We start from the raw sequence: 25486 nt of genomic DNA, 5'->3' as shown, positions 1-25486 counted from the left end.
GGAGACTCACCTGGTTTAAATCTTCATCATTGAGCAAATGGGATTCCCGAGGTTTAAAGCAATTTTGACATTTGCTTTTATTAAAAATGTTGGCTTGGAATTTCCTGCAGGGGTTCTCTTTAGCAGACATGGTTTTGTGGCCCTGCAATACCAGGCAGCTGTCTCCACTTTTGTTTAGCCACAAAACTGGACCCCAGGCTTCTGTTCTGTGACGGGGGAAGGAATTGACAATTCCGTCCAGGTGAGTTGTGCAGCAATATTCTCAACCCACTTCCAGGATCACGAGCCCACGGAGCGAAGTGTCAGCGTCGCCTGAAACTCAGTTGGTGGCATCCCAATTTCCAAAGGCAGGCAGCGGGGGAGGGGGCAGCGTAGAAGGCACACACACAAGCCGGGCTGGGGCTCAAAGCAACGGCCCTCCCCCCCACAAATAATCATAAAAACCAAGCCCGAGAGTTCTCCACCAGCTCGCCGCTTCTCCCCATGCAAGGAGAGGAAATCCAGCCGTCGGGGCAGGATTGACTCGCTGGAGGTGGAAATCCCAGATGATCACTGATTCCCCTCCAAAGGCGGGGGGGGGGGGGGAATGCAAACGCAAGGAAAACGGCTCCGCTCCCCTCCCCACACACTTGCACAAGTTAAGGCACAATTGCAGGCAGGCTCAGGGGGAGCTGGCTGCCCGCACGCGTTGGTTCTTCACAGGGAGGGGGCGATTTTCCATGCATAATCATCCAGATTTAAAAAACCGCCTCGCTGTGTGGGAATCCGGGAAAGCAAAGCAGCAGCAAAAATAATCAAGGCAGCTTCCTCCCCACCTCCTCCTCCTCCCTCTCCCCCCGACAGCGGCACAACCGGGGAGAGGGACTACCCCGGAGATCCTCAAATAAGGCACAAATCCCATCTGCTGCCAAGGGGTCTTCTTGCAACACCGACCCCGCCGCCGCCGCCGCCTCCCGGCCTCAGTCCGCCCATGGATGCATGCTCCGAGGGAAACGCCTCTCTCTCCCCCTGTAAGGATGATTATTGTTTATTGCATTCACTGGGGGGCCAGGCAGCCGGGCCCCCCCCTGCACGCACCCACCGCCGCTTCCCTGCGCCCAGTGCAAGAGGCAAATGGTTGCAAAAAAAAAAAAAAAAACCACCCACCCCAAACCCTCTCGCGCTCCCAGGGTCCGGGCCAAGAGCGGGGGCTGGGAAGAGAGGACAGAGGAGGGGGCTGCTCCAGGGTCTGATGGACGTTGCTCCCTAGCCAATGGCAGGCTCTCTTAGCTGCTAACAAAAGAAACCTCTGGCCAATCAGAAGCAGGGAAAAAGGGGGCGGGCACTGATGGGGGGAGCGGAAAGGGGTGGGGAGCGGGGCGCCCAGGCTTGGTGGACGCGCGCAGCCAACGGGGAGCCCTGACAGCTGGCGCTGCGGGACTCTGCTGGGGGAAGATGCCTCTAGTTGCATTTTCCAGCGGGTCTGATTGCAACTGTTTCCATATAGGCACATCCCCTTCCCGGAAGGAGCTGGAGGGTTTCGCCTGAGCTGGCTGGGTTGGGATTGGTTTGCAGCGGGTGCACGCTCCGGGTTGTGTTTCCCACCTCCCGCCGGTGCAGGCCGCTCACCTCCTTGCAAAAGTGCGTTCGCAGAGAGGCGGGATTTATTATTATTATTAGTTGTTTGCAAAGGTTGACGTTGCAGCCGGTTACAGCTTCTCTGGTCCCCATCCTAATGGGGTGTCTGGATAATGACCATTAGTTCCTGGCTGCAGCCTGCTTAAACCCCCACCGCAAAAACTCCAGCAGCTGCAGGGAATCTTTATATAATGACATGATGGGTTTGCCCCACGGTCCTTGGCCAAAATGACCCCTCCTCCCCACCCACTGAGTTTTGTGAAACTTGTTACTTAGCTGCTGCTCTGCCCTCCACCCCAGAGGTGGCTGCATGTCAGTGGTCTTTGGGGCCCAATCCTACACCCCTCATTCTTGTTCCAGTCAATGAGAATAATCACTGGAGGAAAGGCTGGGGGTTGCAGGGTCAGGCCTATTGTTTGCAAAGCACTTAGGAATGAAATGTGGTATTTGGATTTCAAGTACCATCATTTATTACTGTTTGGACTGTTTTTATTGTCCACCCTATAACATCACAGATGGGAGCCATTTTTTAATAGTTACTGTACTTCAAAAATAGGAAGTGGATCCTGGTTTCATCACAGAAAATTACAGCCAGATCCAGCCCTGGTTTTAGGGAGATAATGAGGCTGCGCAATAAATACAGGAAAGGGCCTTGTGTTCTGTTTGGTGCATCCCTGCACAAACTCTAGAGTCCAGCTTGAGCTGCACTGGATCACGGCAGAACGGTTACAAGATGGCATCGTACAGTACACATCAAAACGTGCTTTGGTAAGAGAGAAAAAATACGCAGGGTTAAGCAATAATAGTGTAGAAATAAAATTGTTCTGTGAGTCTGACAGCCAGGAGCTGCTCGTGAGCCAGAGAAACCTGCAGCATGCCTGACAGAGACAGAAGACCCTGCTTTTAAAAACAGAGATGAAATGTACGGGTTCCTGCCCCAGATTTATACTGGAGCCAAAAGACGGTGTTTGCAGATATACAGACAGGAACCACAATACAAAATAACAAAATCACCTACTTAGGAAGCCAGTGTAGCCTAATGGATAGAGTATTGGACTGGCCCTCGGGAGAGCTTGGTTCTGTTCCCAGTTCTGCTATGGGCTTGCTAGGTGACCTTGAGCAAGTCACTTTGGCCCACGTTGTCAAGTAAACCATTGAAATCCGTGGAAGTTAAGAGTCCTGATACCTTTGAGGATCTGGGGCATTCTCTCTGCACCTCAGTTTGCCCATTTGTAAAACAGGGATAATGCTCCTGCCCTCCTTTGTGAAGTGTTTTGCACACTCCTGAGGAAAAGTGCCACATAACAGCTAGGTATAATTATTAGGAAGATGTTTGCGAACGTAACAGATTCAGCCCCAAGATGTTATCTTGTACTTTGCATTACTAAACATTAATATAATGTTCATCCACCCCAATCATTCCCTCAGTCTAAACAGCAGCATAACAAAGCATAGACTATCTTGAATTCTGTTCTTTACAAAGGTGAGGGTGTTTCTACCAACTCGATAGCGTTCTGACTGTTTGCAGAACACCAATGTGCGCACACATGTGGCTTATGAATTAGAATAGATATTTAGGTGCCATGGCCCACGGTCTGTATTGTAGAGTCCAAGAAGGAAACGATCAGGAAAACAGAGAAACCTTCCAGCTTTAAAGACCACACCTACCCTGTGTTTGTTCCATGCTGTATTATAACCCCTCTGGACTTAGACTATAAACTCCTTGGGGGAGAAAATCTTTTTGTTTGTTCAGCACATTTTTACCCTGTGGAAAGGACCAACTGTATCTACAGAGTAAATATAATCTACAGGGGGTACCATAAATCTACAGTACATGTAATAATGAATATAAAGATTGGGTTATTGAGTGTCCCCTCCCACCCCGAAAAACCACAGGGGTCTTATTTATATTACATTAGCAGTTAAAAGCCTAACTTGAGATCAGGGCACCATTGTGTTAGGCGCTATACAAACACAGTGGGAGAAACAGTCCCTACCCTGCAGAGCTGTCAATCTAAACAGAAAGGTGAAGGGACTTGCCCAGGGTCCCACAACAGGGTTGGTAGCAAAGCCATGAATAGAACCCAGGTGTCCTGATGCCCAGGCAACTGGGACATGTGCCCCCCTCAATGGGATAATGCTTTTAAAGAGGTGATTTTTCCAAGCCCAAACATACATCTTCTCGTTCACACAAGTTCTGTGGTGTGCCCAGCCCAGCCCCACCCAGATCAATGAATGATCATTGACTGATTAGTTCAGCAAAAGGGAAAGGCACATTAGATGACTGGCTAAGGCACAGGATCCAACTGACTAAACTATGAACAAATTCATCCAGATTAGGGATTGGCATGTCGGTCAACACTCACCCACCACCAGAAGCAATGGTATCATCTCCAGAAGGTCCTTCTTGGAAATCAGAGCTGTGGTGATGGGACAGCCTTCACTGGCCCACTGTCGCCCTGGAGGAACGGTACAGGGTGCACTAGCCTGTTGTCTGCAATGGACAAATTCAACATAGAATTGTTGGCATTTCATTGGGCTATTGCTGTTTACTTGGAGAATTTTAGAGGCACCAATGTGGCTGTGGCACCACTAACACAATAGGAAATGACAGGACCCAGAAATATCCCTTGCTTCTTTGAACAGTCACACACAAACGCCTTCTGAGCTAGGGGATTTGGATGCCATTATTTTTAAAGCGAGCTGGATGCTTAAAACCCTTAGGCAGCTCAGAGAAGCTTAGTCTAGTCATTCAGTTGATCCTGTAAAATACTGGCGAAGCTCAGATTTGACCTCTGACCTTGTAGATTGGACTTACGGCCTTGAACGGTGAACAGAAACTCTTCCCAGGTGTTGAGAGTCCTGCCGCGCGTCCAAAGAGAGGAAACACGCCCTATGTCTCAGCACCATCTGTCTATCCCATAGGGCCCTGCTACTAGGAGAATCTGCGTGTTCCTTCATTGATTTATTCTGCCTGGTAAAGAATTGGTTTCCTTTAATTAAAAATAGCGCAAAGAAGTTGAGTCGGGTTAGAAAGGGAAATGAATCAGAAACAGCAGGAGTAGCCGAGCGGCGCAGGCTCCTGGATCTGTTTTGTTTCATTCATAACAAAAGCTCACAAGCTGATGGGCAGCACCTGGGAAGGGACCACCTCACCTGCCCAGCAACTACTAGAGGAAAGAACAAACTGGATAGCTACGCCCGCATCCTCCACGGTCTGTAGCCCCTAAGTGCCTGGGAGGATCTCAGCCACAGCTTCTCTCCACCCCACGCCTCTCACTTGGCTTCCAGTCATCCAGCCCTGCTGTCCTGTTTGATGTAGGGCCCAGATCTTGCCAGACTCGCCAATCCGTCTCCAAATTGTCCTCCTGCTAATAAATAAAGAGTGTTGTGATGGCTGTTTCTTCCCAGGAGAGGAGTTTTACCCCAGCAAAGCCTGTCTGAGCACCTCACAGGTGCTGCCGCCGCTTGAAAAATCAACATCAGGCTCGTAGAGTCAAAGCGAATCTCTTTATTGAAAGAAAAATAGGCCTGCAAAGGGGCATATGCTGCAGCCCCTCCTGAGTCTGTCTTACCTGAGCCAGACTCCCACTGGAACTGAGGGGTGAATGCCAGAGACAGACCCATAAAGAACAGCATCCTGGGAAATGCACTGAGTGGGGCATTAGGGGAAGCAGCCTGTTGGGATGTCCCAGGTTCCATCCATAGCTTTCATCCCAGGATCTCAAAGCCTAAGATTCCCAGTGGGGTACAAGTATCTCTCTGAATGCTGGAGCAGAAAGGAATCTTCCCACACAGGCACCTGTGCCGCCCTGGTGCCATTACCGCAGCTTGAGGGCTCGGCGGATAGACAACTCCTCCTCCCTGGGAGAGACTGCCCTGTGGATCAACACAGCCTCCACAACACTCATTGCACCATGTTACAGGGGGCACTGAGACAGGGAGAGGTGAAGGGACTTGCCCAAGAGCCAGGGGTGAAAGTAACTTACAGGACGTACCGGTACTGCTGGAGTCCTGAGGGGGCGTGGCCTCAACCAGAAGAGGTGTGGCCTCGACCAGAAGAGGCGGAGCCTCTCAAGATTTAAAGGCCCTGGGACACCGGCTGTGGCGGGGAGCCCCAGGGCCTTTAAATCAACCCGGGGCGCCCAGCTGCAGAGGTGGCTGGGAGCCCCCAGGGCTCCTGCCATGCGGAGCTCCGGACCCTTTAAATCTCCACCACAGCTCCAGCTGCCGGAGCCGTGGGTGCGATTTAAAGGACTCTGGGCTTCCCGCAGCCAGGGGAGCTCTGAGCCCTTTAAATCCGGCCCCAGCCCGGCCGCTGGAGCTGCAGGCAGGATTTAAAGGGCTCTGGGTTGACCCCAGCCGCGGCAGCCCAGAGCCCTTTAAATCCGGCCCCAGCCCAGCCGCCGGAGCCGCGAGCAGGATTTAAAGAGCTCTGGGTTGACTGCAACCAGCAGCCCAGAGCCCAGCCACGGCAGACCAGAGCCCTTTAAATCCGGTCCCAGACCAGCCGCCGGAGCCGCGGGTGGGATTTAAGGGGCTCTGGGCTGCCCGCCGTGGAAGCCGGTGTGGTCCAGCATGGCATACTGGCTCTTGCTGGTACGCCGAACCAGACCGGCTTACTTTCAGCTCTGCCAAGATCAAGTCAGTGGCACAGCCAGCGGGTGAACTGGAATCCTGGCACCCACTCACACTGCTACAAATACAACCACTGTGTACCCCGCTTCTCCCCAGAGCTTGGGCTAGAACCCAGGCATCCTGACTCACAGGCATATGGTCTCATCTCTTGAAAGGCGTTCTGACAATCAGCTGGCTGAGCAGTGCCGTGCATACATGCTGCCCTTGCATTTTGATGAGGCTATTACCAAGTCACAGGGTTTCGCAAGCCTCCTGCCTTTTATTCTCTTAATGGTCTGGGCTGTAATTATGGATAATATGGGAGATGTTGGCCCTCGAGCAGATCCCTGTCTGGGTGAGCAGACGGGCAGGGCAGGTCGGCCAGCGTCGGATGCACTGAGCTGCAGCCCCTGGAGCCGTAAGCCAAAGTCAAGGTCAGGAGAAAAGGCAAAGGTTGCTGCTGCTGCTACCTGGGTGCAGGAAATAAGGAATGTTCCCCGGGGTGAGCCCACCAGGAGCCAGAGCCCAGATACCAAGGGGTAGGGGAGCCCGGCTCATTCCCCCTCCCCCCACCCCCGCACGCCTGGCAACATGGGGGGGGATCCAGCTCATTTCCCTGCCCACACACCTGGCATTGTGCCAGGGAGCCCTGGCTCATTCCCCCCTCCACACGCCTGCAGCAAGAGCCGGGGTTTCTGCAGAAGTGGTTTGCTCATGCTCCCTAAGGAACAAACAAAATGGCTTAATTTGACTCCCTTGCAGCTGTGAAGCAGGTGTCTCGGCCAGGTCTGGCCCACCCAGTCCAGATCCCCCACTGCTGCAGGAGCACATGTCTCCTCCCCTAAGGACCGTTTCACAGAACTGGGCCAGCTCCCCTCACCTGCATCTGCCTGTCTCCTCCTGGCAGCTCTGGAACAGGCCCTGGGGCCATCTCCGCTCTCGGGCACCGCGAGTCAGTGACACACAGCAGCACATCGCAGAGGCCAGTGACCGGGCTCTGAATCAGAGGCTTCCAAGCAGCAAATACACTGGGCTCCTGAGGCGCCACCGCCTGTTGCTTCTTCCTTTGGGGCTGTGGGCTCTGATCTGGGGATGTCAGACTCAGACACCCCTGAGCCCCCCACGGACACCAAGCTTTTCTGTAGGGACATCTGATTCCACAGCCCTTTGTAAACAGGGAGCTCACGCCCTGGGGGGGGGCAGGTGTGGTCCCTGCCATGGGGAAGGGGGTTTGCTTTAGTTTATAACGGGGCTCAGTAGCTCCCCCACTCCTTGCACACACCCAGACCAGCAGCTGCTGGGTGATGCCCTCAGTCACCGCATATCTTAAGACCCCTGCTCACACCCCTTCCAGCCTCTCCTGCTCCCCGTCAGCCTGCCCAGGTGACGGCTGGCTGCAGACACTTGCTAGTGCCTCTGCTCCAGGGGAATATTAACCTCAGGGTCCCCCTGCCAGTGTTTATGATGGCATAAAGCATGGGTGAGTCCGTCCCCCGCAACCCCATTATCTAATTACTCCCCTCAGCACAGCACCACAGGTCAGCATCTTCAGCCCCATTTCACAGCTAGGGAAACCGAGGCACAAAGCAGGACAGCATCACTCAGCACATCAGCAGTGGCGCTGGGATTAAAACTCAGGCGTTCCTGGCTCCCTGCCCACACTTCTGCCTGGGGAGACCAGTGAAAGTTCCAGATTGTGACATATTCCCCTAGGAGGGCAGCAAGGTCTCAGATGTGACACAGAGCCTTGGGATTCTCTCTATGCCCGCTGCACTGCGATACAGTCAGCAGTTCCCCACATGGGTAAAAGGGGAGAGATCTTTATGGCAAAGGCTGCCATTTCCCTATCTTCTTGGTGGGTGCCACAGGGCCACCCCACAGCCTAGGCCCCCGAGTTTGACTAGCCCATCTGGATTAGGCCAGACCAAGACAGCTCCCGGTCCAAACAGCCTTGGCTTATTTGCCACAGACAGATGCTTGCAGGAGAGTAACTGAAGCAGGTTGTTGGGAGGTAGCAGCCGGCCTGCGCTGCATTACAGCAAGATTTCCTGTGCTCCGCAAGGGATCGCTCAAGCAGTGTCTCACTTTTTCTCTCCCCAGGGGACAAACTTTCTGCTCCTCCTTAGAGATGGGCTTTGCAGCCATTATTCCGAGTTCAGTGTTCTCTGGCGATTTCATTCCACCACATCCACTGTGCTTAGGGGCGGGACTGCTAATTCCCCTGCTCGAGATGGCTCTCCTAGACTAGGATTGGCCAGTCATTTTTTTACTCAGCTGCCTGCCACAGATTCTTCACCACCACCTCTCCCTCCTGCCTTCCTCGTTCCTTCTTGGGGCTGATCCACGCATCCAGACTGAGCTGCGGGCTCATGAAAAGGCCAAGGTTGCTGGATGGTAAGTAATCCCTAAGGACAGCAAGACAGATTCTGCAGTGGCACCAATGTAAAGTCAGCGTAGCTCCATTGTAACTCCAGATTCATAGCGGTGTGCCAGCGCAGTAGCTGGGTCGGTGTTTGGGGCTGGCATGGGTACAGCCCCATTCCCCGTGATCTGCTCATCCGTTTCCATCTCCTACCAGTAACATGCACACAAATTTTGCTCTCAAGGGAATATTTCATGCTGACAGCATCGTGTTGATTTCTGCCCCCAAAGGACTCACCTAGCAACAGGCTTTGGATTTCAGGCGCCCCTGTTTCGCTCTTAGCCCATTGTAAAGCTCGAACCCTCCAAACAGCAGCAAATGTTGACAGGTAGCTGTCTCCAGCTAAGGTGCCCAGCCACCGCTCTACCACCTCAATGAGGTGTGCGCACCCGGCAGCCCTCCTTCATTCAACTGGCCTTTGGCGCCTAATCAAGCCACTGAAATGTGCTGGTGGTGAAAGCAAGAGCCAGTCCAGTTACAAAAACCAAAGGCATTAAATGCCAGAACAGCTGTTGCTTCAACTGGAAGGTGGCACAGCTGTCATAAAACACATGAAACGCAAGAGTTCCTCCCGGGATCTTAACTCCACTGTGCTGCACATCCTGGGGATTGTGGGGGCTGTACTTTAAAACCGAAAGGACCTGTCTACACTAGACTGTTTTACCTTGATTGCAATTAACTTCAAGTGAACACACCCTTGTAAAGGCTGGGTGGACGCTCCCGACGTAAGTGATCAAGGCTACAGACCTTAGGGCTCAGGCTAGGAGACAAAAGGCCATAGGTTAGGTTTTACGTTTAGGGCCGGATTCTGCCCTCCCTTCGTCTGGATTAATTTTCATGTGTAGACAAGCCCTGGCTCTGACTAGTACTTATGCTGTACGTAGTGCCACTGGAATGACAAAGCCTGCGTGAGGCGTAAGGCACTGTTCAGACCAAGAGGAGTATTTATCCAGCATAACTCGCTGGAGATAAGGCCGGAGCGGAGAGGAATACACCCAGAGGCCTGGGCGTGCCAAGGCTGGTCCCTCCCCTCAGCCGCACAGGGAGTTTAAACTGAGAATTTGCCAGCTAATGGGCTCTGGGGCCGGGCAACCTGGGCTGAGCCCCTCCAATGGCTGCAGGACTAAGGAGAACGGCCAACCACGGTGAACCCTGCACAGCACATCCTGCCTCTCCCTGCGAGACATGGCACTTATTGTGTGGTCACCTCTGAAATAGCCTTCCTCCGAGCAAAGTAGTCCCTCTTTCTATTTGGCATTAGAATCAAGGTGTCTTAGAAGCTGGGTGGCAAAGGGCTGGGGTTTGACTGCGTTTCCATGAAACAAGGGAAGAGCTGGTTTAGATCATAAACATTTATTGGGGAGGGGGAATTATTCCGATGACCGTGATCTGCTATAGCCACGCTAGCCTTGTCCAGAGCACACAGGTCTTGCACGGGCATCTGCAGGTCGGGACTGAGGTGCAATCCCTGGCCTCTAAGCTGGCTGTGCAGCTTTGAATGAGAGAAGACTGGGTCCCTCCGGATGGCAGGTCCTGGGCCCTTGGCTCAGATGCGGGTCTGGGCAGTAACCTCTCCTGTCTCCCTCTCATCCCCAGGAGACACAGTCAGGAGGGAGAGCTCCGCTTTATCCCATTTGTCCCCGCCTGGGCCTGAGGCAGGGCACAGCTGACCGCTTTGGCAGTTTCAGTGGCACTGCTGAATGCAGCCCGACAGGTTTGCCGAGAGGCCCTTCTTGTTCAGCTGGATTGCTGAGAGCACAAGGGCTGAATTCTGCTTCGATCCACACCCCAGGAGAACCGCTGGCTCCGTCCAGGGTGTAGGCCGGTGCAGAATCTCGCCCTGAAACAACAGCTGTTTCACTGTCTCGCTGCTGAAAGCACCAAGGTGCTTGTTCAGCCACACGGGGCAGGAACAGCTGGCGGAGCAGAAGACACACAATGATGTTATGTGCACTCGCACTGCCCCACTGGCCTCTAGCCAAGGGCACTGGGGCAAGCCAGGCCTATCCCGCGCTCAGCTCCAAGCACGTTCCAAACCCGAGTCTTTTAAGCAGCATTAACCCCAGAGTGCTGTATGCAATCAGTGCAGCAGTTAATGATCGGGAGGGCAAACTCAGCTAATTCATGCTGCCCTCAGGTACTCTAGTTGTAACGCATTGACAGCTCATAGCTGCATGGAGCGTTACCAAGGGGCAGCTGGGGGGTGAGTCCAACCCCCGGATGCTCCTGCTCATCGATGTAACAGCGTCCTTTGGAGAGGTGTGACATCTGGGAATGGCACAAGAATCCTTGCCCCGCCTGGCTGTAACTCCTCTAGTCATGATCACCTCCACTGTATGGGAACCAGATGCTTCCAGTGGCATCCAATCTCCCTGCCTCACTCATACAGGGGACTAGGGGCCGAGCAGGGCGTTAGAACACAGGGTTTCCACTGCAAGCCCCATTGGGGGTCGCTGGCTGAGGTCACACCTGACACCCAGGTCCCATAGGTGCCCAACATAAGCCCTGTGTGGGGGAAGCTGGCTGCAGCTCAGAGGCTGGGCTGGGAGTGGGTGACTCCAGCTAGGGAGAAGCTGGGGCTGCTGGTGGAGCTCTGACCCAGCCTGGGATGACTCATCCTGGGAGAGGCTGGCATTGGAAGTCACACGTCAGACTTCTGGCTCCCCGGGGCAGGGGGCAGCAGTGGGTGGAGCAGGAAATCAGCTGCAGGGCTGCCTGGGCCTTTTGCCAGCCACAGGAGACCCAGAGTCCTGAACTGGGTTGAGCAGCACCCCAGGCCCCAGGGAGATGCCCTGCTGCAGCTGATGCTCATTGGCAGTGCTAGCTCCAGCCCAGGCCGACCTTCCTTCTAGCAGGCAACAGGACCCTCTGCACCATGGATCTGCCACCGGAGTCACTCCACAGGCAGGAGGCAGGGCAGATCCCAGGACACTTACTCACCCTGTACTCAATGGGAAATCAATAGTTTCACCCAGGGAAGGGCTGAGCAAGGAGCCTGGGATTTGGCCCGAGATAATCAGGAAAGATCCATTCCCATAGGATTGTTTATTTACCATAGCACCCACATGCAAGGGGGCTGCTGCCGCTGGAAGTGCCCCAGGGACAGACAGAGGGTGGGGGAACATGCAGTGTATGTCCATCTCAGCTGGGCTTCCCCAGGGCTCTCTGCTGAATTTTCTTTTGCAAACAAGGGGGATGCCCACTGAGCTTCTGGTCCTTGTCACTGGAGCTGCATGGCCATCAGCCAAGGACAGTAGATCCTCTGGCCTTCGGCTAAGGCACAGAGCCAAGGCTGGAATCCCTGTGGCACTAACCCTGGGCAAATCTCTGCAAGGTCAGTTAGCTCCTGCCTCCCCACATCCCCTCTGGAGCTAAAGAAGGACACATGGGGTTGGCTCCATTCCCTGCCCTGCTGTGTGGTGTGAAGCCTCTGTCGTGTTCCACTCCGGCTTTGCTTCGAGACATAGGTAGAAGCTCAGGATAGTTTGGTCACCCACTGGGGAGCCTTTCCCTGGTTTGATGTACCCGCTGGGGCAGGGGGTGGCAGTTTTGGAGAGACGCTCACCCAGAGCAAGCTGGAATCTGATGAGTCTCTTCAGCCCATACCGAGTTCTGCGCAGTTTTGTGTAATTAGGGCAATTACAGTAATGGAAGAAGATCAGGTATTTGATGACGACGGGCAAGAGCACGACGACGGGCAAGATGACTCAGCAAACCACCCAAAGCCAAAACACCAGGTAAACAACCTCCAATTCCAGAGCGTTAGGCAGCAGGGCTCCTGTCAGGGAACGCTCCGCCGAGCCAGCGGCTGAAATCAGGGAGCCCCCACCCCAGCTACATTCACCGGCTGGGGAAGAGGATCAAAAGTGCAAAAATCCAGAGGTAGCAGAGAAGCAGGGACTCCCCCCCCCGGTTCGTTGCGAGTACCTCAGACACAGGCTTTGAAAGGCAGCTCCAAAGCAGGCAGGAGACACAACGGGTAAGCAAGGCCAGCACAGGGATGTGACATAAATAGACAGGGCCCGAGGTCTGAGCCTGGGGCACATGAGTGGATGCAGTGAGAGATCAGCCAGGACTGGGGTGCCGTTGGTTTGACTCCTCTCCATCCGTTCGGACGTCGGATAGCGATAGGTCCGCGTGTCGGACGGCCCAGCTGGGTGTGTGGAGCTGGGTCTGGGTCAGGCCCGTCCGAGTCCAAGCTCTATTTCACATGAACCCCCCAAAGGTTTGGGGAGGGGGATCCGTTAAAGGGTTCTGAGTTTGCCTTGGCACTAACACAAAAAGACAAGGGGCTGGGTGGACACAGGAGTCTAGGTTGGCCTAGAGCACGGCAGAAGCCCCCGAGGGGAAGTCTGCACCGCAATGGGATGTGGGGGCTTTCCAGGGGCCCCAAGGAGCCAGTGCTGCCTAAGAAGTGGGAGGAGCTGACTGGGGAGGAGGCGGAGCTAGGGTGCCGGGGCAGCACCCTGATTTATCATCTCCTGATGAGGAGGCCCCTGACGGAAGTCCCAGGGGTGCCCTGGTGGGAACCCCATCCTGACGATGCTAGAGCCTTAGGTGGCCCAGGATGGAGTCACTTACACCTCCCCCCCACGGCCTGTCAGAGCCTGGCCTGTCGGGGCAACATGCAATCCAAAGGGAGGGATGTTTTGCTCCAAAGCCTCTAAGAGTTTGTCTACACTGCAAAAAAAAAACAAAACCCTGCGTCAGCGAGTCTCACAGCCCCAGACTACAGGTGCTGAAAAGAGCAGTGTAGACGTTCCCCCTTGAACTGGAGCCCGGGCTCTGAAACCGAGCGAGGGAGCAGGGCTCAGAGCCTGAGCGGGAACGTCTACACTGCTCTTGTCAGCGCTCGAGCGTGAGCCGGGCCGAGCCCCACATGCCCTGGACTCCGACTCGCTGTCGCGAGTTGTTTTTTGCGGTGTAGACGCACCCTCGGAGGACATGGCAAAGAGGGAGCGCAGAATCCAAATGGGGGCATCGCCATCGAAGTCCATGAGAACATCATCTCTGCGAGCCCATGGTCAGTGGAGACAGCATGGCCCTTTGGGAGAGGGTTCTCAGCCCTCCATGGCACCCTGCCTGGGGCCAGTGTTCGAGTCACCAGCCTGCCTGAAATACCCTGGCGGGGAGCTGATCAGAGCACAGAGCAGGCCTGTGTATTTGTCTGGGGGTGAGGAGGGTGCCAGTTCAGCTAGGATCACAAGCTGTTGCCAGCAGAGAGGAGGCTTCAGTCACATCTGGAGGTGGCACGGTGCTGTTCGGGGTGCTCATTAATTAGCGGCTGTAAGACCCCCGCCCAGCCCCTTGCAGGCCTAGCGAGCAGTGTGTTATTTCCAATGGCTTTCCCCTAGCTAGCAGCAGAGAGAGCTGCTTTCAATGGCCCCACTTCACCCATAAAGATTTCAGTCGGCTGGGAGCCGGTCGCATTGCGACCCCTTCCTGCCCCTCTCCGCTCCTTCCCCTCCTGTCACCTGCAGGGTGTTGTGGAAGCGTTACTCCCTGCTGTGCACCTGAGCGTCATTTGAGGCAACATCTGCCATTGGTGCGTCCGGCCAACAGGGAGCTAACGCACTAAGACTGGTCCCGAAGTCCATTGTGGGGGAGCCAGGAGCCAGTGCGCGGTGCTGGCTTGGAGCGGCACGAGTAGCGAATACAGGGCCAAGACGTGTCTCCACTGGCACCAATCAGCCCATCCCTCGCCAGGACTGCCGGGTTGGCCCGTATCTGATACGTGGGATTTATCTCACACTGCTGCATTACTCTGCTTCGCATTTACAGCCCTTGTGTTGGATCCAAAGAGATCAACGTGGCAGGATGATACCCCCCAGCTCAGCACCGGACAACACCTGCACCATCAAACAGCCGCCTCTGTCAGCTTCTCCTATGTCACCCCTGCCGGGAATACCCTGAAAGGGACACACAGGGCCAGTCCTGCAGCCAGTTTTGAGTCTGCGTCTGTCTCTGCACGTACAATCTGGAGCACACCCAGGAGTGGGAGCACCCCCCATCTTGTACACTGCATAGGTGGGCTCCCAGTCTCTGGATGAGCCGGTACAAATCACTTTGCCGGTGCAAAAAGCCTGCATGTCCGGGGCTGCGTGTGCCAGCAGCTGTCTGGCCCAGCGGCAGGACTCAGCGTTTGCCCTCTGCTGCCTGATACTTAAAAAATAAAGCATCTGATTTTTAATCCCTCCTCCTGTCCCCCGGGGTCTCCGGGCACCGGTTATTGGCAATCAGGCCGGTGCTGACAATGGTAGTCAGAGCCTCATCTCAGAGCATGCTGGGCTCTCCAGAGCCCTCCCCTCGCTGGGGACTGAACGGCAGCACCGGGAAAAGGTTCTGGACCAACGGCCTCAAAGACGAAAGTCCTCAGCTTATGCCCAGCCTAAGTACAAGCTGCCGCAAGGTTGGCTTCCCAACGCTGCCCTGCTGGGCTGCCTCTCTCCTGAGCACCCCGAGTGACCACGCCCAAGAGCTGTAAGATGGATATCTGGGCCACTTGCCCTCTGCTGAGGGTGACCAACGCAGGCTCCATGTAGTGCCCCCTGGGATTGGACAGTACGGCCCGGGCCGCGCTGGGAGTCAGAGGGAGAGCAGGAGAGCGGAAATGTAGTGGTGGCTTTTGGGAAGTGCAGCCTTCCAAGGCCACTAAGTCATTAGCCGTCACCTGGGGGATGTCTTCCTTTCCCCAGGCCATGTCTAGATTAGGGGGGCCAGGTCGTATTTAAAAACCCTGTCTCGACTTAGCCTTAGGGTGACGGTTCTTGATTTTCTTGTCGCAAAGAGCATTGAGTCCACAGACCTGGGCACTGGCGTGGGGGGGTCTTGCTGATTCTGCAGCTGGAAAGATCCCAGCCGCCCACCCACAGCCTCACGCAGCTGTACAATAGAGGCTGCTCTCATCCTACCGAGAGGGGTTGGGTTGGTGCAGAAGCATCAGGCTCAGGGCCAGCAGCCCTCTGAATTCGCCTACCGACAGAACTGGTGTGTGTGTGGGGGTTGGCCATTGGTCTGGCAAACACAATCAGGCAGCTGTCAGAATCCCTGCTCGGCCTGACTTCCTAGCTCCCATCCCTGCCAGTGGGGACAGCCCTGGCTGCTTCTGGAGGGGGCCTGTCTATGGTTCTCTCAGAGTCCTGGGGCGGGTGGGTGGGATGTGGCTGCCACAGCAGGGGTGGGGGCTGGCTTAGTGCCAGACAGGGGGCAGGCAGGTCATACACAGAGTGGTGTTGCTGGGGAGACCGTACTCCTCCGAGCTTTAGAGCACTGACTCAGAGTAAATCATCACATCCACCAAAGTGACTGCGGCTGCACCTTGGCTTGGACCCTGCTGTTCACAGCAGCTCCCTTGAGAACAGCTCTCCAGGTGGCTGATTATTAACCCGGCATCTCCTTGTGGGGAGCCCTGCAGTAAGCATATGACAGGCCCATTTCCGTAAGGTGGTTGCTGCTCTGGCTGCCCCACCGTTCCCTGACTCCCCACGTGGGTTGTGCCAGGATCAGCCGGTTATTCAAACACACAGCAAGGGCCTGTGGTTCGCGTTACATTCCCCCGGAGCTCTTTGTGTGCGCTAGAAATGGATCGTCGCAGATCCGGGGAGAGGCAATCGTGAACTGGCATGTGGGCGTGTCTGCTGCCCTCTCCTGGCTGGAATCAGAACTGCTCATCTTTGTGTCATAGGCCTGGTACTGCTAACCACTGCCCAGGATTCCACATTGTTCCCCTGTCCTTCTGGGGGTGAGAGACCCTGCGTTCTCTCCCCACTCCCACCAGGAATTCCAAGTGGCCACAGTGCACAGCATAGTGACTACAGTGGCATGCCACGGACGGCCATGGATTAGTTAAAATATTGAGACTTTACCAAGTTATAGGCAGCTGTAATACTAAGCTAGAACTTCTCCCTGCTCTTAGTTTGCTTTACAATAAATCAGCCCCATTTCTGGTGGTGATCGCTTCTCGAGTTAGCTCCAGGAGGGCTGTCACGCAGCTACACTTCCTAACAGCACGCTGGCCCTTTAATGGCCACCTCTCCTCTGAACAAGGGAGCCTCCTGCAGCATGGTTCGCCCTAGCACCACGCTGGGGCAGGACTCAGTCAGAGGATCACCGGTGTTACTCCTTTACCCCTGGATTTCTTGGAAGTCTCCCATCCCAGTGCAAAGGAGGCTTGGATGCCACTTAGCTTGTGAGAGCAACACGACGACAGCCTGCGGTAGCGTGGCTGCAAACCAGCAGGCAAAGCAGCAATCTGCTGAACCCCTATTACAGAATGGACTGGGTGAGAGAGAGACTCTGCCTGACACTCCGTGCCGTGCCTGGCCCAAGGAGCGCCCGCTGCTGTCAGCAGGAGTGTTGTGGGGTGGGAGCAAGGGCAAGGATCTGCAGGAGGAGCGTTAGTTTGTCTGCCTCTGGCTTCTTTGGCAGAGGCTTTCTGGCGGCACAAGGCACTCGGGGCTAACCTACGCAGAGCCAGTCACAGCTCTCTACCCAGCAGGTAGAAGAGCAGCTCTAACAGGACAAGGGAGTCTCAGAGACGCGTTCGTTACAGGCCACAGGGACTTAGAGGTGGGCACTTGCCTGGTGGGTACGTTGCTGCAAATGGGCTTGGCAACAGCTGATTTTGCAAGCTTCACGGCCAGGCCCTGAAGAAAATAGGAGAAGGCATCTTCTTTCTGTGTCTGTGCTGAGAGGGGAACCCTGGCCAAAGCCCATGACAAACCAGTGAGAAGATCAGGGTTTAAAGGGAAGGCTGAGTGAAGGGGGATCTATTCTCCTCTCGTGCAGAAGTCTGAGGATCCCAGCTCCAGCTGCTGGCTCCCAGCTGGCCAGCCTAGGAGCAGGAAGTGCAGGTGGAGTGCTGCAGGTGTAGATCAATTGCACCACAGCCCAGCAGTGGATAGAGCCCACCCCGGTCACCTGCCAGGCTGCTGCTGCTCACGCCTCACCACCCCAGGAACCTTCCCTTCCCGTTGACCCAAGGGGCGGGGGCCGTTCTGGAAAGCTGAGAGACGGGCACGCAAGGAACCCACTGCTCCTCGGGGAATCTAGACGTTCAGGTTCAAAGCCACTAAGCCTTCCCACTGCAGGCGCCCTGCTGAGTGGGGATAATGACGCCGAAGAGTTTCCCCAGGAGCCTGCTGAATTTGGCCTCGCCGCTTTGGATTTTGTTCTTTGCCATTGAAAGGCCAAGGAAGCAGAATCTTTCCTATTTCCGTGTGTTTGCAGCACAGGCGAGGCCCGGCATGGAGCTCCTGCCTGCAGGCTGGGGCACAGCAAGCTTCTGGCAGATCTGCAAAGATCAATGCATTGGAAGAGCTGCAGCCCTGGGCTCCCATGGCTCTAAGTCCTGATACCTCATTAAAGAGACTCCCAGCCCTCAGGGCCAGGTCTGCCTAGTCCCTTGCTGCAGCCAGGCCGGGGCTGTAAGCAGAGGCTGCCTTAGTCAATGGTGCCACCTGCTGGTGAGACTGAAGAACGACCAGTCCCCAGGGAGCTGTTCTCCCTGAACGCAGCAGACAGCAGCCTCTCCCAGGGCCAGCCTAGGCTCTCAGCACAACCCTGCTTTTGTAACTAGGCTGGGACTCTCAGCGTGGCCCAAACACGCTGAGCCACGTCCCTCCAGCAGCTTTTCCACAACATCATCCCCCCTTGGCACGGTACCTTCTGGGAAGGAACTGGGTAGCTCTCCCGTACAGCCTCATGCACACAGGGTGGCACTCTCAGCCACGCACTCCAGGATGTCCTACCATGCAGAGAGCTGGGAGGAACCCAACAGAGCGGAGACGCCGTCCTGGCCCACAGCGCTTGCGGATGTAATGGACAGAGACCTGGAAGGGCACTGGGGGCAGAGAGAGATGGTCAGAGCACTGCAAGCGATTTCTTTCTCGGATGCGCACTAGCCTGTCTAAGTTGGGTTGGTCAGCAGGGGCAGGGCTGGCTGCAGCAGTGTGAATTAAAGAGGGAATGGAATGAAAATTCATAGGTCCCCAGAAGGGACCATTGTGATCACCTCGTCTGACCTCCAGGATAGCACAGACCCTAGGAATTCCCTGACCGCATCCTGTTTCAACTACAGCAGCGTGGGCAGGATAGTGGGAGCAGTTCTCCAGTTCTCTCCCTCTCTCTCACACACACTTTGCCATGTAACATTTCCCAAATCTCTCAAGCCTGTGACATCTACACAGCCTTGTTACTCAGGGACAAGAGCTGCGGAAAGTACTGTTACTATGAGGCTTATGTGACCTCTTGGCCTTGCATTCTGCAAACTGCTCTCGGTGGCTGGGCTGAAGCTCTGGGCTGAGGGGTTCAGGCACCAGCTCTGCTCCTAGTCCACTCCACGGGTACAAGCTGTTCATGCAGGAGAGCCAGGCTGTGGCACAACCTCCTGCAGGAGCTAAAAATCACCCCAAATGCCACCACTTCCGGGTGCACGTCTGAGGCATGTGCCTGTCCGCCCTGTGCTTCCCCCCAGCCCGCAGGGCTCTGTGCACCAACACCCCTTGCCCAGGTGCCAATGGCCTTGTCCTGTCCCTGACCCACCCTGGCAGCTGGTGCATGTGCTCCTGCCCCTCCCTCAGGCCAGCTGTCTCCACTGGGACCCACGGTGGCTGGAAGGAGGGACCTGACTGGGCCAGGGAGTCCTACCTGCTTGCTGGCAGCCAGCCCAATCTCCTGCACTGCAGGTCAGGGGCTGCTCCAGCCTCCATGAGAGTGGTGGGGCAGAAAACACTGGGAGGGAGGGACAACAGAAACATAGACACCCCCAGTATTTCCGCTGCAGGTGATCCAGCCCCTCCTCAGTTCCCCAGCCCTGGAGGACCTCAGTACAAGGGGATATGCGGTGGTTCCTATTCACAGAGTAGGCCCAGTGGCTCTGATTTGTCTGCGGTTGTGGGCCTCGTCCGCACACACATTCTCAGATTCCAAGCCCAGAAGGGACCCCTGTGATCATCTAGTCGGCCCTGCTGTAGAACACAGGTCCTGTGACTTCCTCCAATTACTTCCTGTTTGATGGAGAGCAGATCTTTTAGAAAACATCCAGGCTTGATCCAGTGAGGGAGCAGCCCCCACGACCCTGGGTAAGTTGTTAATCACCCTCACTGAGCCTCCGTTCCAGTCTGAGATTAGTTCCACGCCTACGTCTGGAAAAATGAACCCGACATTGTCAACTGCTCGTGTCCACCCAGAGTTTTTATGCTGTGCAAATTCCTATTAGTGTGTGGCGACGACGTGTGTCCCCAGGACGCGGAGGGCAGGACATTGGAAATAGCAAACCGGTTCCTGTCCCGCTTCCAGGAGGGCCCAGTAGCAGCAAAGCAGAGACTGTTGCTGTTTCCTGTTGGAAGCAAGTATTTCCTGTTTGAACATGACAGTCCTGCTGCTGCATCATCTTCTGAGCACCCAGCCACCCCACATGTGCGTGTGTGTGTGTTCGTGTGCGCACGTGCTGGGAGTAGTTAGCGTGGTAAAAAAATTACTCTCCTCAGCCGTGGTGGTTTGGAGCCAGCTGGGCCGTCGCCCTCACCGTACAGTTGCTAGTTTCAATCAAAAGCACAACCCCCGTCCCTCCCCCGGTGCCTGTTCACATTGCCAAGGGAGCGCAGCTTGCCCTGGAGTGCAGTGTCCCCAGGCCAGCCCCAGATCGCAAATGGAGGGGCTGGAGCTGAGGCTGGAATTAAAATACCACCGGAGAGCTGGGGATTTCAAAGAAGGCTGCGAGACGCCCAGAGGAAAGCACCCTGGGCCTGCATGGAGACAGCACGTGTCCACAACACACCTCGGGGTGGGAGCCGAGCCCCAGAGCCCCCAAGTCTGTCAGTCAGAGCTGCCAGCATCAGAGACAGTAAAACCCGTGTTTGGCCTGCCCTGGCTTTTCGTGCTCCTGGTTCTCCCCGGCCCAGCCTGCCCGACTCGCCTACACATCGAAGTCACGCCCACAGAAGATCTAGGTGATTAATTACATTGACACTACCCCTTTGGCTCCGTGTGTGACACTCTTGCACTGGCACAAGCGACATCGCCTGTATCCTCACAGGTACAGCATGGCACGCTATCCCAGAGCCCCTTGCCCTGCCTCCGGCCCGGCGGCATTCTGGGTAATGTTCACAGCTCATTGCGGGGTGTCTGCTGCCATCCAAGGGTGCAACACCCATCACCCCTCTGCCGTACCCCAGAATCCCCAGGGTACCCGGAGAAATGCAGGCGTCCAGTCCGTGGTTTGATGGGAAAGCAGATTCCATGACACCAGAGAGGCCAAACCTGCAGGCGCAAGGAGTTGCCAGAGGAGAGTCTGTGCGTTGATCAGCTCTCGGAGCAGCGGCACTCTGCAGCCTGGCCCGCAAGCACGCAATGGTGGGAGCCAATGGTTCTGGGGAGCTGGGGTGACCACGCTCCTGGAGCCACGGGCCTGCTCGCTCCAGCCCTGCAGCACCAGGCCAAGAGGCAGATGGTGCAGAGGCACCGGGGGCTGGCACAGATTGCTACTGTTTGGGGGGGACGGGACACCAGCTTGCAGAGGGGGTCCTTTGGCAGGGCTGGGGTGCTGCTGGGAAGGTGGGGTTTCAATTAGATGCACACATGTAGCAGGGGGAAGGGCTGCTATACTGGGTGCCTGCATGGCTGTGCCAGGCACGTGCTTGGCTGGGGGTGGGGGTGCATCAGGGGCTGTGCCAAGCGCGTGCTTGGCTGGGTGGGGGGGGCGTCGGGGGCTGTGCCAGGCACGTGCTTGGCTGGGTGGGGGGGCGTCGGGGGCTGTGCCAGGCACGTGCTTGGCGGGGGGGTGGGGTGTCGGGGGCTGTGCCAGGCACGTGCTTGGCTGGGTGGGGGGGCGTCGGGGGCTGTGCCAGGCACGTGCTTGGCTGGGGGGTGGGGTGTCGGGGGCTGTGCCAGGCGCGTGCTTGGCTGGGGGGTGGGGTGTCGGGGGCTGTGCCGGGCGCGTGCTTGGCTGGGGGGGTGCCTGCTGTGCTGGCTGAGAGTTGACATACAGGTAGTTGAAGCTACAGTCAAATCACCAGGTCTCAGCTCAGCCAGGAGCAACAGACCTGCCCAAAGTGCTTCTCACTTCCTTGTTAAGGGCACGAGAAGGCGTGATCCACAAATCACCAGCTGCTATTTACAGAGGCAGGTTTCCCCTGCCAAGCCCTGAGTAAGAGGGTGGGTGGGACAGCTTGTGTGCTCCTGGCCACATGCCCTCCCCCGGTTCATTCAGCAGTGCCAATGCCCCAGCAGCTCACGCAGCCTCACTGCAACAGCTGGAGTCAGGCCCCAACCTTCATGAGACTGGCTGACAAATCACGGGACCTCAAAACCCAGCAGTTGGGTTCTGTGTATTCGCTTCCTGCTCTCTGCGCCGCCCTGGGTCACGTTTGCAAACTTCTCTCTGCACCAGGGAGGGCTGGGAGCTCCCTTGTATTGGTAAGGAAAGCTGAGAGTCCCCCATAATCCCCTGCCTCCAGGAGGTAGGGATTGAGGAAACTCCCCAAAGATTGCCAGACCTGTGCTGAAATCCTGAGAGGTGGCAGCACTGCACAGCTGGTGCCAGGCCAGCGTTAACCCCTGGCTGACAGCCTGAGCTCATAGCCAGCTCTTCCAGAGGCGTGGGACAGGGACTCAATCTCACACATTCCCACAATGCATCCTGGCCCCCCGCCATATGTGCTGTCCAACCCCCTATACATACAGTGCACCCCCCTGCTATACTCCCCCCCCCCACACTACTCCCCCTCCACTATTGAATGTATCTGGGATCTCTGAACTGGGGAGATCTGCCGCCCACTGGGATGCTGGGCGAGGGAAACCGAGCTGTGGCTGCGGTACAGAAACTGGCCTCCCGCACGGCAGCCCTGGTGCCCTTGTCAGCAGACAGCCTGAGGGGGCTTCAGGACTGAGCTCTGCTCTCGCCTGCCCCTTGTCCCTTCCGGCTCTGGCAGGAGACGCCCTGGAAGGGCCATGGAGAGATGCTGGCCCTGCACCCCCCCCAGTGCTGCACCAGCTCCAGGGCACCTGGGCCAGCACTGGCCTGCCTTTCACGGAGGGCTCTGCTCATGCACCCCCGCTGTCTGGATCTCCCAGATGAAGCTGGGGCTGTTCACCAGGGTCCCCCTGGCTCTTGTACGACATTCTCTCCAAGGACTGGCAGGGTGATTTCCTCAAGCTCTGCCTGAGCTTGTCTTGGATGGGGGCGGGGGTCTCTTCTAGCCCGTGAGCCCCTCAGGCAGGGATCTCTCACCATCCCCAGCGCTGGCAGTGATGCAGCACGGGGGCGGGAGGTGAAGAAATCTCAGGCGCTGCTGTAGGGGAAATACAGGCTTTACAAAGCCACGTGTGCTGGATTTCCCCACAGCCCCCACAAACACCCAACCAAACCAGCAGCGCCAGGTTCATCGTCTACATCAAGGGCGGGCCAAGCACCTCCAGAGCGAACGCCACAGCGACCCTGCTCTTCGTTGCAGGCCTGTGGACCCAGTTCCAAGTGACTCCAGTGCATATTGGGAGCTTGTGTGTTCCCAGAGGCACCTGCTCTAGTTTATCCCTGGCTAGCTGAAGGCAGAGGTGACAGGCCGTAGGTAGGCCCTGCCCAGGGCCCAGCTCGTGAAGCCACAGATCAGGAGCTCCACTTTCATTCAAAGTACATTGTCACTTGCCCTCATGGGTGCACAGACAAGCTTGGAAATGGGATAGGAGTAACTGATGCTGCCGGATTCTGCAGGGGGCCTAAAACTGTAGCTCGGAGAGGAATGAGCTGCTCCATTCATCTGAACTGTGAGACCCACTGCCACTCCAAGGAGGGTTGGACACTGACATGGGGTTGGGGCCTCATATGGGCCATTGTCTTAATATGGCCTAGTTTTCCCCACATGAGGTGCCATCCTCCAAGCTCCTGGCATGTTGACAGTTCAGCCCCTCCTCACTTGGACAATGCAGGAGGCCAAGACCCAAACCCCTCACGCCCCAGAGCAGCGGCTGAGTAAGAAGTGGTGCCCAGGGATCGTGGGCAGGCAAGATGGAGGTTGTGAAGAAGGGATGAGGGGGAAGCCTGCCACAGAGAATGTTCCAGCGGCTCCCCTTCGAGTCCCCAAATACCACACCCTCTGTGGCGGAGGGGCCTCGGGTTGGAGCCGACGCGCCTTCCCCTCAGGAGCTTGAGCAATATTTGCCAGGTCTTTTACCCCTGTGGGGCCGGTGGTGGCAGACTCTGGGCTCTGCCGTGCAGCCAGGAGCAGGTTTCTAAGCTTTGTGGCTTTGTTTCCGTTGAGCAGGTTTAGCTTCAGCCCTCCCTGCAACAGAGGAAAAAATAAAGATTTCTCTTTTCAGTTGAGTCAGAAAATGTAAATCTTCCGCCAAGGAGCTCGCAGGCCCCTGGGGAGAACAGTGCAGCTCTCCGGTGGGGCCAGGTGGCTCATCCTTTGAAAGTCCCCTGCCCCCAGCACAGGGCCTGGGGAATGGGCTGCATGCGCAAAGCTGCCCCTTGAAGCTCCTGCTCCACAGCAAGTGGGGACCGCAAGTGGCCTCAGCTTCTGCTCCCCCGGGGCTGGAACTGCCTCGCCCTGCAGACCCACCGTGTGCTCCAGGGGGTCTCCCATGGACCTCCAGGGGAGTTGGATCATGCCCCAAGTTCACAAAGAGCCACCACAGAGCAGCCCCTCTACAGCCACTCTCACTGCTAAGCCGGCGTTCGCCAACACCTGACTCCCGCCCCCCCATGCTCCCCGCACACCAGGATTTGCAAGGGAACAGACAGGGTCAGAGTGTTGCCTCTCATCCCCAGGCCTATGATGGCCGCCACTGATTGCCATGGAACCCGGCTGCCTGCCTCCACCCTGGACAACCAGCCTTGGCAGTGTGCCTTGGTCATAATAAGGGACTCGGTGACTCTTTGCTCTGTACACATCAGTGACTGAATGGTGCCTCGTGCCTCCCCAGCAACAGAGCAACTGCCATGAAGGGAACAGTGGCAGATACCTGTTAGAGCCCACACCCCGTGGCTGGATAGCTCATCACTAGTGCCTTGAACTACACCTGGAAATGAACAGCCGGCCAGCACACAGCTCTGGGGTGAGGAGCCACCTGAGGTCAGTCACTGCAGCCACCAAAACCTCATGTTCTTTCTAAGTGGGAAGTATTGCTGGAATGTAGCCTCATATATATGGCTGCGTGTCTCACTCACTCTCCTCCCCTATTCCCTGCAACTTCTTGGCGATGGTAGCCAAACATTTCATGTGGCTCATTGCAAACCCAGGTCATCACTCCAACCCTAGGGTATCACTGGTAGACAAATGCATGAGAACTATACCTATAGCTGGGAACCTAGCGAAATGAAAACTTCCCTCCATTCAGTTCTGCCCAGTACACTAACCTCCTGCCTGGAAGCAGACTCTCCGGGTTGCAACGGCTCCATTTTAACCCACCAGTGGTGTCTGCCCTAGGGAGAGGGAGAGGCACTTTGGTAAGGCCGTTTTGGGGGAGCTCCGGCCATGCTGTCCATGGCCCTGACCAGCTGAAAGAACTAACTTCCCAGCGTATGGACCGGTGGGATGCAGCAGTGACGTGAAGGGTAGCCCTATGCTGCAAAACAGCATTCAACCCACCCAGTCCTGCTCCCAGAATCAAGGGTTGGTTCAAAAAGTTACTTGTCCGGCACCAGCTGTGCAGTGCAAGATTCAACAGATCAGACTCTGGGCAGGAGAGAAACAGGCACTGACATACTAAGGGCTCAGAAATGAAACTCAAGGCTGAAATGAGCCTCAGGATTTGTGGTGTATTCCCCAAATGAGAAGTGGGTAAACTCCGCTTACCCGTATTTACCCTCAACTATGCTACTGCCAGGAA

General features: G+C 56.1%; 1 protein-coding gene across 7 annotated transcripts in view; it reads right to left on the bottom strand.

The window, feature by feature from the left end:
• LOC123344671 (myosin phosphatase Rho interacting protein) overlaps positions 1-1110 on the bottom strand; it is a 168278-nt gene extending 167168 nt beyond the window's left edge. For all 7 annotated transcript variants that reach the window (XM_044981106.1, XM_044981105.1, XM_044981112.1 and 4 more), the window contains exon 1: positions 11-1110. In XM_044981106.1, the coding sequence (XP_044837041.1) occupies positions 11-130 (120 nt within the window). In that variant the 5' untranslated portion in view covers positions 131-1110. The remainder of the gene's footprint in view (positions 1-10) is intronic.
• Positions 1111-25486: the final 24376 nt, after the last annotated feature.

Source organism: Mauremys mutica, chromosome 11 (genome assembly GCF_020497125.1).
Source record: "Mauremys mutica isolate MM-2020 ecotype Southern chromosome 11, ASM2049712v1, whole genome shotgun sequence".
Taxonomy (NCBI): Eukaryota; Metazoa; Chordata; order Testudines; family Geoemydidae; genus Mauremys; species Mauremys mutica.
The sequence above is the reverse complement of the archived record's forward strand: the minus strand, read 5'-3'. Positions and strand labels throughout refer to the sequence as shown.